Genomic DNA, 16,436 nt, shown 5'->3' on the forward strand with positions numbered 1-16,436 from the left:
ATTTTCAGGGCCATTAAATAACTAGACTTAAAAGTTCAAATAGTTTCACAATCTGCTTTAAAAATATCGTACTTTTTTGTTTCGTCAACTATATGAAAGGATAGACATTTTTATCTTTCATTTTCGTGGAAGTCGGATCCGGATAAAATTCAACCTCATTCAATAGGATAATAAGACATTTGTTTGAATCGACGTTCGCCCGGTTCAGTCAGGATAAGTTTGTTTGATTATAAGCTAATAAGACCTGCATACTAGAAGAATTTACGGGCTATTTTTGAGGATTTGTTTTAATTCCAGTTGTTTGAATTACCTCTCATGTTTTATTCCAATGTTACCAATTATTCCAAAACAAACGGTCCAAGCGAAATCTTGCACTTCTGTTACTTTTCTATCAGGTGATAATGCCTTTAAAGTGAGTGTGCACAGTGTCTAACGCATTGTCACCGCCGTTTCAGTGACAGTTGTTCTTGTTTTCGAATTATTCACGCTCGAAAATGTCGGTTTATGTGCCCAATTCTCGCCATTTCAGGGATGTTTTACTTTTCTGTTACAATTACGGTGATGCTGCTCTCAGTAAAAGAACGTGTCGGGAGTGGTTTCGACGTTTTAAAAAAGGTGATTTCGATGTCGAAGACAAACATGGTGGTGGAACAGAACAAATCTTCAAAGATGAACAACTAGAAACATTGCTTGATGAAGATTCGTGCCAAACCCAAGAAGAGCCTGCCGAATCGTTGAGAGTGAGTCTGCAAGCCGTTTCAAAACGTCTCAAGGCCCTGGGCATGATTCAGAAAGAAGGAAACTGGGTGCCGTACGAGTTGAAACCGAGGCACATCGAGCGCCGTCTACCTTATGATCAAAAAAGAACCGGAATTTTCATTTCAAAATTCCCGCGCTTGTCCAATCGGTAAACTTTTATTCTCTCAACGTTGGCAACACTTTTATGCACATTCTGTCAAATTTTTAAGCATATCGTACGATTAGTTTTTGTTTGGCGTCTATACAAAGAAGTTGAAAAATTTTCGTGTGGCGATTTTTATAATGGATGAAAATTTAGAACAACGTGCGTGCATCAAATTTTGTGTTGCAAATGGATTTAAGTGTTCCGAAACGTTGAAAATGTTAGAAAAGGCCTTTGGTGAATCGTGTCTAGGAAAAACACAGGCATACGAGTGGTATAAACGCTTCAAAGGTGGTCGTACAAGCTTGGATCATGATGAGATCCCTTGCCGCCCAACAACATCTGCTACTGAAGAAAACATTGAATCGGCGAAGCAAATCGTGTTGCAAAATCGTTCTGTACCGATTAGAGAGATTGCTGTGTTGTTGGGCATCTCTTATGGATCAGCCGAACACATTTTAACTGATGTTTTGGGTTTGAAACCCGTCGCTTCTCGGCTGGTGCCAAAAAAGCTGAATTTCATTCAAAAACAGCGTTGATTGTTTCGCAGTTTTTGGCCAAAAACTCAACCAAGCACCGTACTCTCCAGATATGGCCCCGTGTGACTTTTTCCCTTTTCCCCAGACTCAAATTGCCATTGCGGGGAACGCGTTTTGAGACCATAGAGACCATAAAAAAGAATTCGCTGCGTGAACTAATGGCCATACCTTCGGCGGCCTATAAAACTTGTATGGAAAATTGGATCAAGCGTTGGCATGCATGTATTGCCGCAGGAGGAGAGTACTTTGAAGGTGATAATAAAGAAATTTATTAAAAATTGAAATTTTGCGTTTTTTTTTAATAAAATTCCGGTTCTTTTTTGATCATAAGGTATGTGTATGTGAGCAACTGCTTCAAAGACAAAATCGTAAGGGATTTTCACATCGAATCGTAACCGGTGATGAAAAGTGGGTTCGATACGATAATCCTAATTGCAGAAAATCATGGGGAAAGCCCGCGCATGCTACTTCGTCGAAGGCAAAACCGAATATTCACGGCGCCAAGGTTATGATTTGTATTTGGTGGGATCAGCTCGGTGTGATTTACTACGAGCTCTTAAAACCCGGGTAAAACCATCACAGGAGATCGCTACCGAACGCAACTGATGCGCCTTAGTCGCGCGCCTGAAGAAAAGCGGCCACAATATCAAGAGCGACTTGACAAAGTCATCCTCCAACACGACAATGCTCGGCCTCACGTCGCAAAAGTGGTCAAAAAGTACCTGGAAACGCTGAAATGGGAAGTCTGGCCCCACCCACCGTATTCCTCAGATGTCGCCTCTTCTGACTTCCACCTATTCCGTTCGATGGCACACGGCCTGGCAGATCAACATTTTCAATCCTTCGAAGAGTTGGAAAAATGGATTGCTTCATGGATAGCGCCAAAAGAGGACTCATTTTTTCGAGCCGGGATCCGAAAATTGCCGGAAAGATGGGAGAAAGTTGTCGCTAGCGACGGACAATACTTTGAATAATACATCTGTAAGCACTTTTTCGCAATAAAGATTTTAATTTTGGAAAAAAACGGCAGAAGCAAAGTTGTACACCTGATATATGAAATTCTAGCTAAACATGGTAATATCTTTGAATCAGCTGCATTACACATTTTTTGCGATTCGATTTTAAATCAGTTTTGGTCACAGCATGTAACACTGAAAAGTCCCGAGCCTAACACATAGATGGCACTAGCTTTATTGCAATCACCTTTTTTCAGTTAATACTAACCTTTAAAAGACTGCTGTTTAAATTTCATGATATTCTATTCATTAGTTTGCTATTGTGCTAAGAGTGACGCTACTTTCGTGTTTTAATTTTACACTGCTTCTTGATGGGAAAAAATACCCCTCAAGCGAAGCAATGCCTTGAAAAGTGTTATGTAGACTCCGCTCCATCAGAAACAATAATAAAACGTTGGGCTGCTGACTTCTAACGTAGTCGTAGAGACATCGATGATGCAGAACGCAGTGGACGTCCAAATGAGGCGGTAACACCAGAAACACCAGACATCTTAAAGATATCAAAAGAAACGGTTGGCTTTATATTGCATGAGCATTTGGCTGGGGGTAAGCTCTGTTCAAAGTGGGTGCCGCGTTTGCTCACTGTTGACCAAAAAACAAGAACGTGTTGATGATTCTGAGTAGTGTTTGGCCATGTTTAAACGTAACAAACCGGAATTTTTTGCGTCGATATGTTACAATGGATGAAACATGGATTCATCACTTCACTCCGAAATCAAAACGATCGTCATCTGAGTGGACAGCAACTGGTGAATCTCGTCCAAACCGTCCGGAAGCACAACAATCGGCTGGAAAGATTATGGCCTTGATATTTTGGGATGTGCGTAGTGTTATATTTATCGACTATCCTGAAAAAGGAAATACCATTAACAGTGAATATTATACAGCGTTATTGAAGTATTTGAAGGCTGAAATGGCAAATAATAATTTTTTTACCAATACAACGCGCCATGTCACAAGTCAATTGAAACAATGACAAAGCTACATGAGTTCAACTTCGAATTGCTCCCACATCCCCCGTATTCACCAGATTTGGCTCCCCGCGACTACTGGTTGTCCGCAAACCTGAAAAAACGTTCACCGGTAAGAAATTTCGCACGAATGAAGAGGTTATCGCTGAAACGGAGGCCTATTGTGAGGCAAAAGATAAATCGTTCCACAAAAGTGGTATTGAAATGTTAGAGCGGTGCTGGAATGATTGCGTTGCTCTTGATGGAGATCACGTTGATGAAAAAAGTTAATTTAGAGCCGAAAAAATCGTGTTCTCTTTGTTAGGCTTGGAACTTTTCAGCCCATGTGTTATGTCGAAATATTATTTGCAGTTTTCATTGATATCACTGCTCCACCAGTACGTTATTAGTGATTACTGAGCGGCTGTAAAAAATTCGTATCACATCACGAAGCAAGTAAATCCGATACGAATATATTTTCAAATTAACTTGAATCAACTGAAACTCATTTTCTCTTTCTTTAGAGCGTATATCTCGTAAAGTGGCTATGATTTGTGTCTTTCTCAACACCGTATTCAACGAAAATCACACACCGGTAACAGACATTCGTGCCTGCATCGTAATTCTGATTTTTGTCGTGAATACGACTTACTTTACTATGGGATGCCTTTTCAAAATTTATCCTCTAAGAGAGTGATGAATTTTTGATCGTGAATATCTCTTGTTGTATCTAACGAATCAACATAATTTTTGCTACATGCCATCGGAAATATGATCACAATTTTATGATAAAATATTCAGTTGTGTGACATAATCTCGAATAATTCAAAATTAAACTTTTCTGAAATGTTTGGTATAAACGAGTATCAAAGGGGATAATTCATAAGGCGCGTTTGCCTTTCTCGTATTTTTAAAGCTCATAGCTCAGTGATCTGTGAAAGGATTTATATAATTTAACTACCAATAGAGTCGGAATTTTTCAACTTAAACGTGTATAGCAACAGCATTGAAGTATTTCAATAGTATACTATTGAAAAACCTGTCTCATTTGACCCATGTCAACGCCAGCCAATCAGAACGCGTTCTGAGGAAGAGAACAAAATATCTGCTGCTGTACAACAAATCGTTCGAGCAGTTCCGAACAATGTTTAATATCGTAGTGAGTTCCACAATTTGGTCCTTCTGAAAGGCAGGATCGAATCCCGTACAGCATCCTGATAGTTTCTCCCAATGAAATGCAAATCCGAAATGAAATAATCGAAATTAAATTTCTATGTGCTGCTATTTTTATAGCCATTAGTGAAAAAGCTACAGACGAAATCACGTAAGAAGAAACCTCTTAACAAAAATTTGTTCAGTTTGGATTCTATCGCCATTGCTAGCAGATGTGTTGTGTATCGTTTGCAAAGCTAATTTCGCTTCCGACAAGAGCGATTACGTCACAGCTGCCAGTCGTTTGCATTCGTGAAAAAACAACGAAAAGAGGACAACGGTGGAGAGCATCACACTAAATCAGCCGTTCTAATGGCTCTAAAAGTTTCTCAAAAACTATTAGGATATGTTGTTCGCAAATCCAAGGTTAATATCCTCAGTTTAGTGCAAATCTAGAACTGTTTGATTTGATTCGTGCACTTTTCGCTGTGTGAAATTCACAGTAATCTAGATCAACTGAAGCCTTTTTTGTTTTAGCGAAAAATGTGAAAAAAAGGAATGCTTGCATAATTCATACAAATGATCAACTAATTAATACTCGGAAGTGTTTGTTTAGTTGTTGAAAATAATTCATCTGACAAATAATAGGAAGGAACATGTCAGTTGTTTTCGTATTCACGACATCCAGTAATGTCTCTGACATTACCCATCCGACTTTTTTTTAAACGGTTTTAAAATTCTTGCTCATGTGTACTCGGTGCCGATGGACTTGCTTGGATTTTCGAAAACGAGCTTCAGTGTTGGTTTTCGTTTTTTTGCCACGTGTTTGAAATCGAACACCACACACTGCGAGCTTCGTTCGTAGAGACGGTGTTGTGTTTCCTTTTTTCTTCCGACCTTGTGCGTTTCATTAGGCGGTTTGAATTTTTTGACATACATCACTTTGTAATTTCGGAACCGAAAATCAGATCCTGGTAAAATTCGCAAGTTGTGTGTGGAATCATAAGGTCTTTCATTCGAACCTAAGTTCGTAAAAATCGGTCAAGCCATCGATGAGAAAAGTGAGTTTGTGACCACTATGTATAACTGCTTGAAATGTTCAACACTCTTTATCTGGAATCAGAAGTTAGATCCAGATGGAATGCTCAAGTTTTGTATAGAAACAAATATCATATCAGTTTATTTGTTATCAAATATCATAAAAAGGAAAGGAGGGAGTCCCCCCGGGCTTTTTCAGGGAGCCCGGAAATTCGAAGATTTAAAAGTGTTTCTTTTTTTTTTTTTTTTTTTTTAAATAACTATTTATTGGAATATGAGTTAAAATTAAATTATTAAGATTTAAATTGGGTGTTCAGCCACATGTGGTGACTTTTCAGCCCTGTTATATATATGATTTGGTTATTACCATGAAGACATCATTTGCTTCCGCAATTCTGAGATTTTTGTGTAGGGAAAATTCTAAACCTACTTGTATTGTGTAATGGGGAAAAGGAACTTATATACTAACTTACTAACTAATACAGAGAGCGAATCGATTCAATTGAAGATTGCATCGATTTTTGTCGGAATTTGCTTATAATATTATGTGACATTACATCTAATGGTTCTATATTTGTGAGTCTGTGTAACTCATTTGTACTAAACCAGGGAGGACGCTTCAGAATCATTTTCAGAATTTTATTCTGAATCCTTTGAAGCGTTTTCTTCCTGGTGGAACAACAGCTTGACCAAATTGGTACCGCATAAAGCATGGCTGGTCTGAAAATTTGTTTATAAATTAACAATTTGTTTTTTAGACAGAGCTTAGAATTTCTGTTTATAAGAGGATATAAACATTTAATATATTTATTACACTTTGCCTGGATTCCTTCAATGTGATCCTTGAAAGTGAGTTTTTTGTCATACGTTAAACCTAAGTATTTAGCTTGATCAGACCATGTCAATTCCAAGCCATTCAATTTGAGAATGTGATTATTGTTTGGTTTTAGAAAAGAAGCTCTTGGCTTGTGAGGAAAGATAATTAATTGCGTTTTTGCTGCATTTGGTTTAATTTTCCATTTTGACAGATAATCACTGAAAATATTTAAACTTCTTTGTAGGCGACTGCAGATCACTCTTAGATTTCTACCTGTGGCTAACAGACTTGTGTCGTCACAGAATAGCGATTTCTGACAACCAACGGGTAGATTTGGAAGATCAGAAGTGAAAATATTATACAAGATTGGAGCTACACTCGAACCCTGCGGAACACCGGCTCGTACGGGTAGCAATTCAGATTTACAATTCTGATAGCTAACCTGAAGAGTACGATCAGTTAAATAATTTTGAATCATTTTGATCAAATAAATAGGAAACTGGAAATCAGACATTTTTGCTATTAAACCTTTGTGCCAAACACTGTCGAATGCTTTTTCTATGTCTAGAAGAGCAACTCCAGTGGATAACCCAGAAGATTTATTTGATTTTATCATGTTTGTTACTCTGACAAGTTGATGAGTAGTTGAATGTTCATGACGAAATCCAAACTGCTCTGGTAAAAAAATTGAATTCTCATTAATATGAGTCATCATTCTTAACAAGATAGTTTTTTCAAAAAGTTTACTGATAGAAGAAAGTAAGCTAATTGGGCGATAACTTGATGTTTCTGCTGGGTTTTTATCAGGTTTTAGGATAGGAATTACTTTAGCGTTTTTCCATCTTTTTGGGAAGTAAGCTAATGAAAAACACTTGTTGAAAATTTTAACCAGGAGTCTCAAGGCAACATCGGGAAGATTTTTAATAAGAATATTAAAAATTCCATCATTACCAGGAGCCTTCATGTTTTTGAGTTTCCTAATAATTGATTTAATTTCATCAAAATTCGTCTCAATAATGTCATCGTGTGATAACACTTGGGTTGAAATATGATCATACTTCAGTGAGACTTCATTTTCAATAGGACTCACAACGTTTAAATTAAAATTGTGGACACTCTCGAACTGCTGAGCTAGTTTTTGAGCTTTTTCACCATTTGTAAGAAGTATTTGATTTCCTTCCTTGAGAGCAGGAATTGGTTTCTGAGGTTTCTTAAGAACCTTAGAAAGTTTCCAGAAAGGTTTAGAATATGGTTTAATTTGTTCAACTTCTTTAGCGAAATTTTCATTTCGCAAAAGAGTAAATCTATGTTTAATTTCTTTTTGTAAATCCTTAACTATGTTTTTCATAGCAGGATCACGAGAACGTTGATATTGTCGTCGACGAACATTCTTCAACCGAATGAGCAGTTGAAGATTGTCATCGATGATAGGAGAATTTAATTTAGTTTGAGCTTTGGGAACTGAAAGATTTCTAGCTTCGATAATATAATGATTCAAATTATCAATTGCTGTGTCGATGTCCGCAGAATTTTCTAAAATAGTTTCATGATCCACGTGATTTTCAATGTGAGATCTGTAATCCAACCAATTAGCTCTATGATAGTTGAAAATAGAACTAATTGGATTAATTATAGCTTCGTTGGAAAGTCTGAATGTTACAGGAAGATGATCTGAGTCAAAGTCAGCATGTGTAATCGGTTCACTACAAATGTGACTTTGATCTGTTAGAACCAGATCAATTGTAGACGGGTTTTTCACGGAAGAGAAACAAGTAGGATTACTGGGATGAAGAACTGTAAAGTAACCAGCTGAGAGTTGATTATGAAGTATTTTACCATTACTGTTATTTTGCCTACAATTCCACTGGACATGCTTAGCATTTAAGTCCCCTATTACGAAAAATTTCGATCGATATCTTGTAAGTTTTTGCAAATCGCCTTTAAAGAAATTTAATTGTTCGCCGGTGCATTGGAATGGCAAATATGCTCCAGCGATGAAATAAATTCCATGAATGGTTTCAACTTCGATTCCCAAGCTTTCAATAACTTTAGTATTGAAAGAAGGTAAAATTCGATGTTTAATTTGCCGTTGGACAAAAATGGCAACTCCACCACCAATTCCAGTAAACCTGTCAAATCGATGAACCACATAATGTGGATTACTTTTCAATTTTACATTTGGTTTAAGAAAAGTTTCTGTCACAATGGCAATATGAATTTTGTGAACTTTGAGAAAATTATAAAATTCATCTTCACTCGATTTCAAAGATCGAGCATTCCAATTTAAAATATTCAAATAATTATTTAACATCACTGTTAAATTTTAAATTCATTATAATATTATTTGCAAATTTCCATCCGATTTGAAATGCTTCAAAAAGTGATGAAGTCGAATTCATTTGGATGATCATTTGAAAAAGTTGATCTTGTAGGTAGATCATTTTATTTTCAGTTATATCGCCTAAATCGACTTCATTTAAAGAAGCGAATGGCATTGAAGGAATATTTGTAGGTAGACTGCCATTAGAAGAAGATGATTTGGCCGGTCTACCTATTAATAAATTGTTTTCGTTAGAAGAAGAACTGCAAGGCGGTCCTGTGTTTTGATTATTTACATTAGAAGAAATAGGAGATAGATTTCTACCTAATATACCAGCATAACTGACATTAGAAGAAGATGATGACGAGGTCGATCTACCTGTCAATAAATTGTTTTCGTTAGAAGACGAATTGGCAGGTGCCTTAGAAGAATTTTCAGGTATATTCTGTAAATTTAAGGTCGTTGATTTGACTTGTTGTCTAAGCGAACGAGCGTTTAAAATTTTTTCCCTGACAGGACATTTCAAATAATTGGATTTATGATTTCCATTGCAATTTGAACATGAAAATTTATCAGTGGTTTCATTCATTGGACAAACGTCTTTCGAATGCGATTCACCACAATTCAAACACCGTATATCCATATGACAATTTTTGGTTCCATGACCGAAGCCTTGGCAACGACGACATTGCGTTAAGTTAGCAATACGATTATGCCGTTTATAATGTTCCCAATGAATTTTAATGTGGGAAATGAAACGTACTTTTTCTAAAGTTTTCAAATTGTTTACATCACTTCGATTGAAGTGTATTAGGTAAAGTTCATGGGAAATTCCAGAGCGTGGTTTAGAAGTACCATTCGCTCTTTTTTTCATAAGTATTACTTGGGAAGGGGCAAAACCAAGCAATTCTTTTAGTTCATTTTTAATTTCATCAATACTTTGATCATTTGATAATCCTTTCAAGACAGCCTTGAAGGGTCTGTCTGATTTTATATCATATGAATAAAATTTATGAAGTTTTTCGGACAAATATCGAATAAGACGTTCGTAATCTTCCAATCCATCCACCAAGACTCGACATTCTCCTCTTCGTCCGATTTGAAATGAGACTTTTACTTCCGGGAGAAAAGTAGAAAGCTCAGTACGGAATGCTTTGAAGTCGGAAATCATCACCGTCACTGGTGGCATAGATTGATGTTTCTTCCCAGAACGACAAGCGTCCATTTTGGGAATTTTTGAAGAATTTTCTTCTATGTCACTACAATCGGATTCAGGAAGAATCTCGTAAATATTGTTAGACGGCATAGGATCAACGGAAGGGAAATCCGTCCGTTGTCTTTTATTTTTACATTCAGATTCTATAAGATCGTGAATGTTATTAGAAAAATGTTGAATAACGGATTGTGATTTATTCCGTATTGAATTATTTTTAGCCTTAGGCTTGTTGCCTTTCCGGTTGGACGCAGGCATTTTTGAAATTAATGAAATTTTAAATTAAATTAACTAGGCTAAATTAGTCTTCGATTAGACTCCTAGCTAGCCTTAAAAAAGGCTGATTAATTTCTTAGTCACTCTAATATCACTTAGTCACTCTAATATCACTCTTTGTATCACTTAATCACTTAGTTAGTGATTCAGGTAGCCTTGAAAAAGACTGAAGCCTTGAATCAATGAAACTCTAGGTAGCCAGAAAAAAATTCCAGGAGCCAAGAGCTATACGCGTGCGGTGCGAACGACTGTTCAACACCGACTGAAAAGTGTTTCTTATTTTTATCTTTTGCTAGTTCAATCTGCAGATGGAGTAGTCTTTTTCCCGTTGGTCACTAGGCAAACGGGGCCCGTATTACATTCCTCCCGGAGCTGTTTTTTTTTTCTCTCGGAGGTCCTGGGTGTAAGCTATAGTGTCCTAGAACAGTTCTAAGGAAACGATTTTGTTAAACTTTCAACTCCTTCCAGGTTAGATTTACTAGCTATTCCCCAGCAAGCAACTAGCTATTGTGCACAAGAAATTTATAGCGTACAGAATCATTGCATGACCGGTACTACGATCCTACTGACACTAGGAATCCTTCCAGGTCGGGGCTCGAACATACGACAACTAGGCTTGTAAGACCAGCGCCCTATGCATTGAACCACCAACCCGGGTAATTATTTTATAATTTGACGCATTAAACAAAAGGAGAATAATTTTTTATGTATAAATAATAATTCTATTCTTATTGTTAGTGTTTTATGCAGAAGCGCGTACAGAAAAAAAATATTCAGAAGTGTACAACCACACACTATGTTCCAAGGGTGAAATTGACTGGTTCAGAAGACTGACGGTTTGGAAGGATTCGATACGGTAAGAAATGAAACATTGAATGCCAACTCACTCGAGTATTGATAAAACTGGAAAATGAAAAAACGCATCGATTGCTTGCAAATCCAGCAAGGGATCGAAAGTCTTTCCGGCATGTTTGAATCCATTTGATGCAAACATTGCATTTAGGCGGGGCTGGTCGATGGATCTCGGAACACTTAACAGATCGGCTGAAAAGTTCGTATCGTTTCTATGAGAGGGCGCCACTAGAATTAAATCCATACCATTTTCAGTTAGTACCAACCTCCAAAAGATACGTGTATAAATTTGACAGCTGTCTGATTATTAGTTTGTGAGATATTGCATTTTGAGTGAAGCTACTTTTGTTATTGTGAAAAAAAATGGAAAAAAAGGAATTTCGTGTGTTGATGAAACACTACTTTTTGATGAAAAAAAGTGCCGCCGATACCAAAAAATGGCTTGATGAGTGTTATCCAGACTCTGCACCGGGCGAAGCAACAATTCGTAAGTGGTTTGCAAAATTTCGTACTGGTCATATGAGCACCGAAGACGATGAACGCAGTGGACGTCCAAAAGAGGCGTGAAAACGTGAAAAAATTCCACAGAATGATTTTCAATGACCGTAAAGTGAAGTTGATCGAGATAGCTGACACCCTAAAGATATCAAAGGAACGTGTTGGACATTTTATTCACGAATATTTGGATATGAGAAAGCTTTGTGCAAAATGGGTGCCGCGTGAGCTCACAATCGATCAAAAACAACAACGAATTGATGATTCTGAGCAGTGTTTGGAGCTGTTATATCGAAATAAAACCGATTTTTTTCGTCGATATAAAACAATGGACGAAACATGGCTCCATCACTTCACTCACTCTGATGGGAATTATGTTGAATAATAAAAACGAATTTTGGCAAAAAAAAATGTGTGTTTCTATTAAACGATACGAACTTTTCAGCCGAACTGTTAACTAAGTTGATGATTAGTTAATGTTCTAGTGAATCAAATCATATGAAGCTTCCGTCGGAGTATAAACTGAAGAGTTTAACGACCGAATGAGAGTAGTTCACAAATTTCGTAATCATGAAAAGACAGTTGAAGAAGAGCATAATTTGTAACAACGGCATTCCTAAAAAATGGGTCACCACTAGCTGCCGGTGCAGTTTCTTCGTTTTGAATTATTTATATGAACTACCAGTGCCATCTTTTGAAGCCGTAAAAACCCAAACTTTATCCACTTGCAGCAACGCCGAAATGAACGGCGCTTATCTGTCTGCTGCACCCAAAAACCAGTTTCATGACAAAACCCCTACCTCCCCCCTCCTCTACGTTTTCGTGTATCTTTCTTTTTGTTCCCTCCCACTCTCGTTCACCCCGAGTAAATAATTACTCTTTTGTAGACTTTCTATTCACCGAACAATACTCGTTGTATTCACTTACCGAAAATTCTGGTGCACGAACAGCCGTCGAACGACGCGAAAATTAATCCACAGAAAATGAATCCCAGATTAGCGCTGGCTCTACGGAAGCTCATCATGCTGCTTCTTTTCTCTATAGGTTTTCTTCCTTTGTTATTGCTTTCAGCTTCACACGATGCTTCTATCACTGCCTGGTACGATTACTACTACTACTACTACTACTGCTACTAGCACCACCACCAGCCAAAACCCACTAGCAGCTAATTCTTGATGATTTCCTCCTCTTTCACACAAAACACTGCGCTAAAGCCAATCCCTTCAGGCTCAACCTCTCAACCACCGCCTACTTGAATGATGATGATGACGATGACGACGACGACGACGAGAACGATCCGGCCGTCGGTCCTCTAGCCTGTCGTATTGCAAACAATCACAAACACTACCGACTCCTGCACGACCGCCACTACCGCGTCTTTTCGACCACCTCGTCCTTCTATTCGCGCACTATTTGCTGTTAATCCAAGAATCTTCTCTGATTCTTCCGTCATTTCGCCATTCTTCGGCCGGCCCCAAAACAGTTTGATAGCCTTGTCTTGACGGATACACCACTATCGGCTCTTGCAGGAAGACAAACCGCCACACACACACACACACACAACCCCCGGCACTAATGAATTTCAATTGTGTGTTTCGCACTCTTCCTTCGTTCGTTCTGGTTCCGTTTTCTCTCGTCTGTCAGAAACTACTGTCTCTACCTTTTCCGGAATATTGTCGATATTTGTATAGTCGTCGCATCCGCCTACTGAGATTCGTTAAAGCAAATCGAACCGTTATTGTTTGCGATGCGATGCGATTATTTTCCCGTAGGACTGCCGCCGCCACCGCAACTTGTGACGGCTAGCACTTTACGTAATTGTCGACGTTTCAGAATTTTATTCATTTTTGTGCCATTTTCACAACCAGCCCACACTTCCACACTCCCACATAGACACACGGCTATAATTATATGCAAATTTCGTCTTTATTCGGACTATTCACGGATTGCTCGCTTTGGTTTGGTTTGGTTGGTTTGACGACGGGAAAGGGAGGGGAAGGTGTTGCATCCGGTTGGTGGCAACGTCGAAGGGAATTAAATGACGGAAATGCAATTACATATTTCCTTCGATTGCAGCAGCAGCACCAACACCAGCACCGGCATTAAATCACGCCACACATCATCATTATCATTAATTTCCTACTTCACCAATCAGGGCCTTCGCTACGCTACGCGGTCTCTGTTCATGTTCCAGTGCTTCACACCGCCAAGAGCGATAATTACTTAATCCACTTCCGTTGAAACGATCGAACGATGAGTTAGAATCCTCCGACCTTACTAACACCGTAACCCAGTGCACCAGAAGCCGAGCTTGGCCGTCGTCCTAAATCCACCCACCCTACTCGCGGCTAATCATCGACTCAATTACTTCGAACCTCCACATTTCAGTAGCCAATTTTTTTTGCTTGCCTGCTTGCTTGTTTGCCGTACGCCCAAAGCGAGTCAATAAAACGGAATCCACATCCTACAAACTGGCACTGACCATGCACATCATACTCCAGCGGGTCGGTCGGTCGGTCGATTGGGTATCAGAAATACACAAGAGCAACAACACACCAAAAAAAAATCCGTTGCTTTCTGACTTTGCGAAGAGCACACACGAACGAGGATAACGCGGAACTGAGATACGTCCGGTGGCTGGCCGTGATTTTTTAGCTAAACTCGCAAACCCGAACCACCGCACTTCGGACCGACTCTCAACTGCTCGAATTCTGTCGCGGCTGCCTCTCCGGCTCTTGGCGGCGGTGGTGGTTGCCATAACGAACGGGGTGCTCACTTGTTCTGCTTGTCACGTGAGCAGTGCGCATGTCGACCGTTTCACCGTTTCACGGGAACTCGCGCAGCTGTCAAAACAAAGAAAGTCGACATCTGCTGGCTGCTCTACTGAGATCCGGGACGACGTGAGTGACCCAGCAGCTGCTGGTTGGTGGGCGAACATCCGGAAATTAGACTTTTGTTTATCTCTCTTCTGCCGCCTCCTCGCAAGTCACGTTACATAACGGCAATGGAAAAAGGCCGAGGAAGAAAGACCGATGCGTGCGACGAAGCCGTCGTCGTCGTTGGTGGGAAAACTTTGAACGTACAGGACACAACTGTAGCTCTCGTTAAGACATGACCTGGCTGCTGAAAATAAATGGAGACAAGAAAAGAAAACTGTGAGACAACTTGGAAAACTTGAAAACGCTTCGGAAAAGAACACGTCCCGATTCCTGGTACAGGAAGCTTTGTTAGAAGTTGATTGTTCAATTTCAACTTTTCGTTCTAGATTTTCAATGACGAAACGTTGAACGGAAGTCGTATGTTGATTTAACAAAAATAAACTCTTGATTGAACGATTTTTAATAAAAATAATTACTCAAATTTCTCCCAGTTCCATTTTTTATGTTGGATTTCTAGGTTCTAATTCCTCATTTCCTCTATCTAAAATAAAAACAAAAACAAAAACAAAAACAAAAACAAAAACAAAAACAAAAACAAAAACAAAAACAAAAACAAAAACAAAAACAAAAACAAAAACAAAAACAAAAACAAAAACAAAAACAAAAACAAAAACAAAAACAAAAACAAAAACAAAAACAAAAACAAAAACAAAAACAAAAACAAAAACAAAAACAAAAACAAAAACAAAAACAAAAACAAAAACAAAAACAAAAACAAAAACAAAAACAAAAACAAAAACAAAAACAAAAACAAAAACAAAAACAAAAACAAAAACAAAAACAAAAACAAAAACAAAAACAAAAACAAAAACAAAAACAAAAACAAAAACAAAAACAAAAACAAAAACAAAAACAAAAACAAAAACAAAAACAAAAACAAAAACAAAAACAAAAACAAAAACAAAAACAAAAACAAAAACAAAAACAAAAACAAAAACAAAAACAAAAACAAAAACAAAAACAAAAACAAAAACAAAAACAAAAACAAAAACAAAAACAAAAACAAAAACAAAAACAAAAACAAAAACAAAAACAAAAACAAAAACAAAAACAAAAACAAAAACAAAAACAAAAACAAAAACAAAAACAAAAACAAAAACAAAAACAAAAACAAAAACAAAAACAAAAACAAAAACAAAAACAAAAACAAAAACAAAAACAAAAACAAAAACAAAAACAAAAACAAAAACAAAAACAAAAACAAAAACAAAAACAAAAACAAAAACAAAAACAAAAACAAAAACAAAAACAAAAACAAAAACAAAAACAAAAACAAAAACAAAAACAAAAACAAAAACAAAAACAAAAACAAAAACAAAAACAAAAACAAAAACAAAAACAAAAACAAAAACAAAAACAAAAACAAAAACAAAAACAAAAACAAAAACAAAAACAAAAACAAAAACAAAAACAAAAACAAAAACAAAAACAAAACAAAAACAAAAACAAAAACAAAAACAAAAACAAAAACAAAAACAAAAACAAAAACAAAAACAAAAACAAAAACAAAAACAAAAACAAAAACAAAAACAAAAACAAAAACAAAAACAAAAACAAAAACAAAAACAAAAACAAAAACAAAAACAAAAACAAAAACAAAAACAAAAACAAAAACAAAAACAAAAACAAAAACAAAAACAAAAACAAAAACAAAAACAAAAACAAAAACAAAAACAAAAACAAAAACAAAAACAAAAACAAAAACAAAAACAAAAACAAAAACAAAAACAAAAACAAAAACAAAAACAAAACAAAAACAAAAACAAAAACAAAAACAAAAACAAAAACAAAAACAAAAACAAAAACAAAAACAAAAACAAAAACAAAAACAAAAACAAAAACAAAAACAAAAACAAAAACAAAAACAAAAACAAAAACAAAAACAAAAACAAAAACAAAAACAAAAACAAAAACAAAAACAAAAACAA

At 36.8% G+C, this 16,436-nt stretch overlaps 1 protein-coding gene across 1 annotated transcript in view; it reads right to left on the reverse strand.

Moving 5' to 3' along the window:
* The window catches only part of LOC131434389 (protein sidekick-2-like), a 183,673-nt gene extending 169,478 nt beyond the window's left edge, over nt 1-14,195 (reverse strand). Inside the window, exon 1 of the mRNA XM_058601060.1 lies at nt 12,497-14,195. Coding sequence (XP_058457043.1) covers nt 12,497-12,593 — 97 coding nt within the window. The 5' untranslated portion in view covers nt 12,594-14,195. The remainder of the gene's footprint in view (nt 1-12,496) is intronic.
* Between the last annotated feature and the right edge of the window lie 2,241 nt (nt 14,196-16,436).

The sequence above is a fragment of the Malaya genurostris genome, chromosome 1 (assembly GCF_030247185.1).
Source record: "Malaya genurostris strain Urasoe2022 chromosome 1, Malgen_1.1, whole genome shotgun sequence".
Lineage (NCBI taxonomy): Eukaryota > Metazoa > Arthropoda > Insecta > Diptera > Culicidae > Malaya > Malaya genurostris.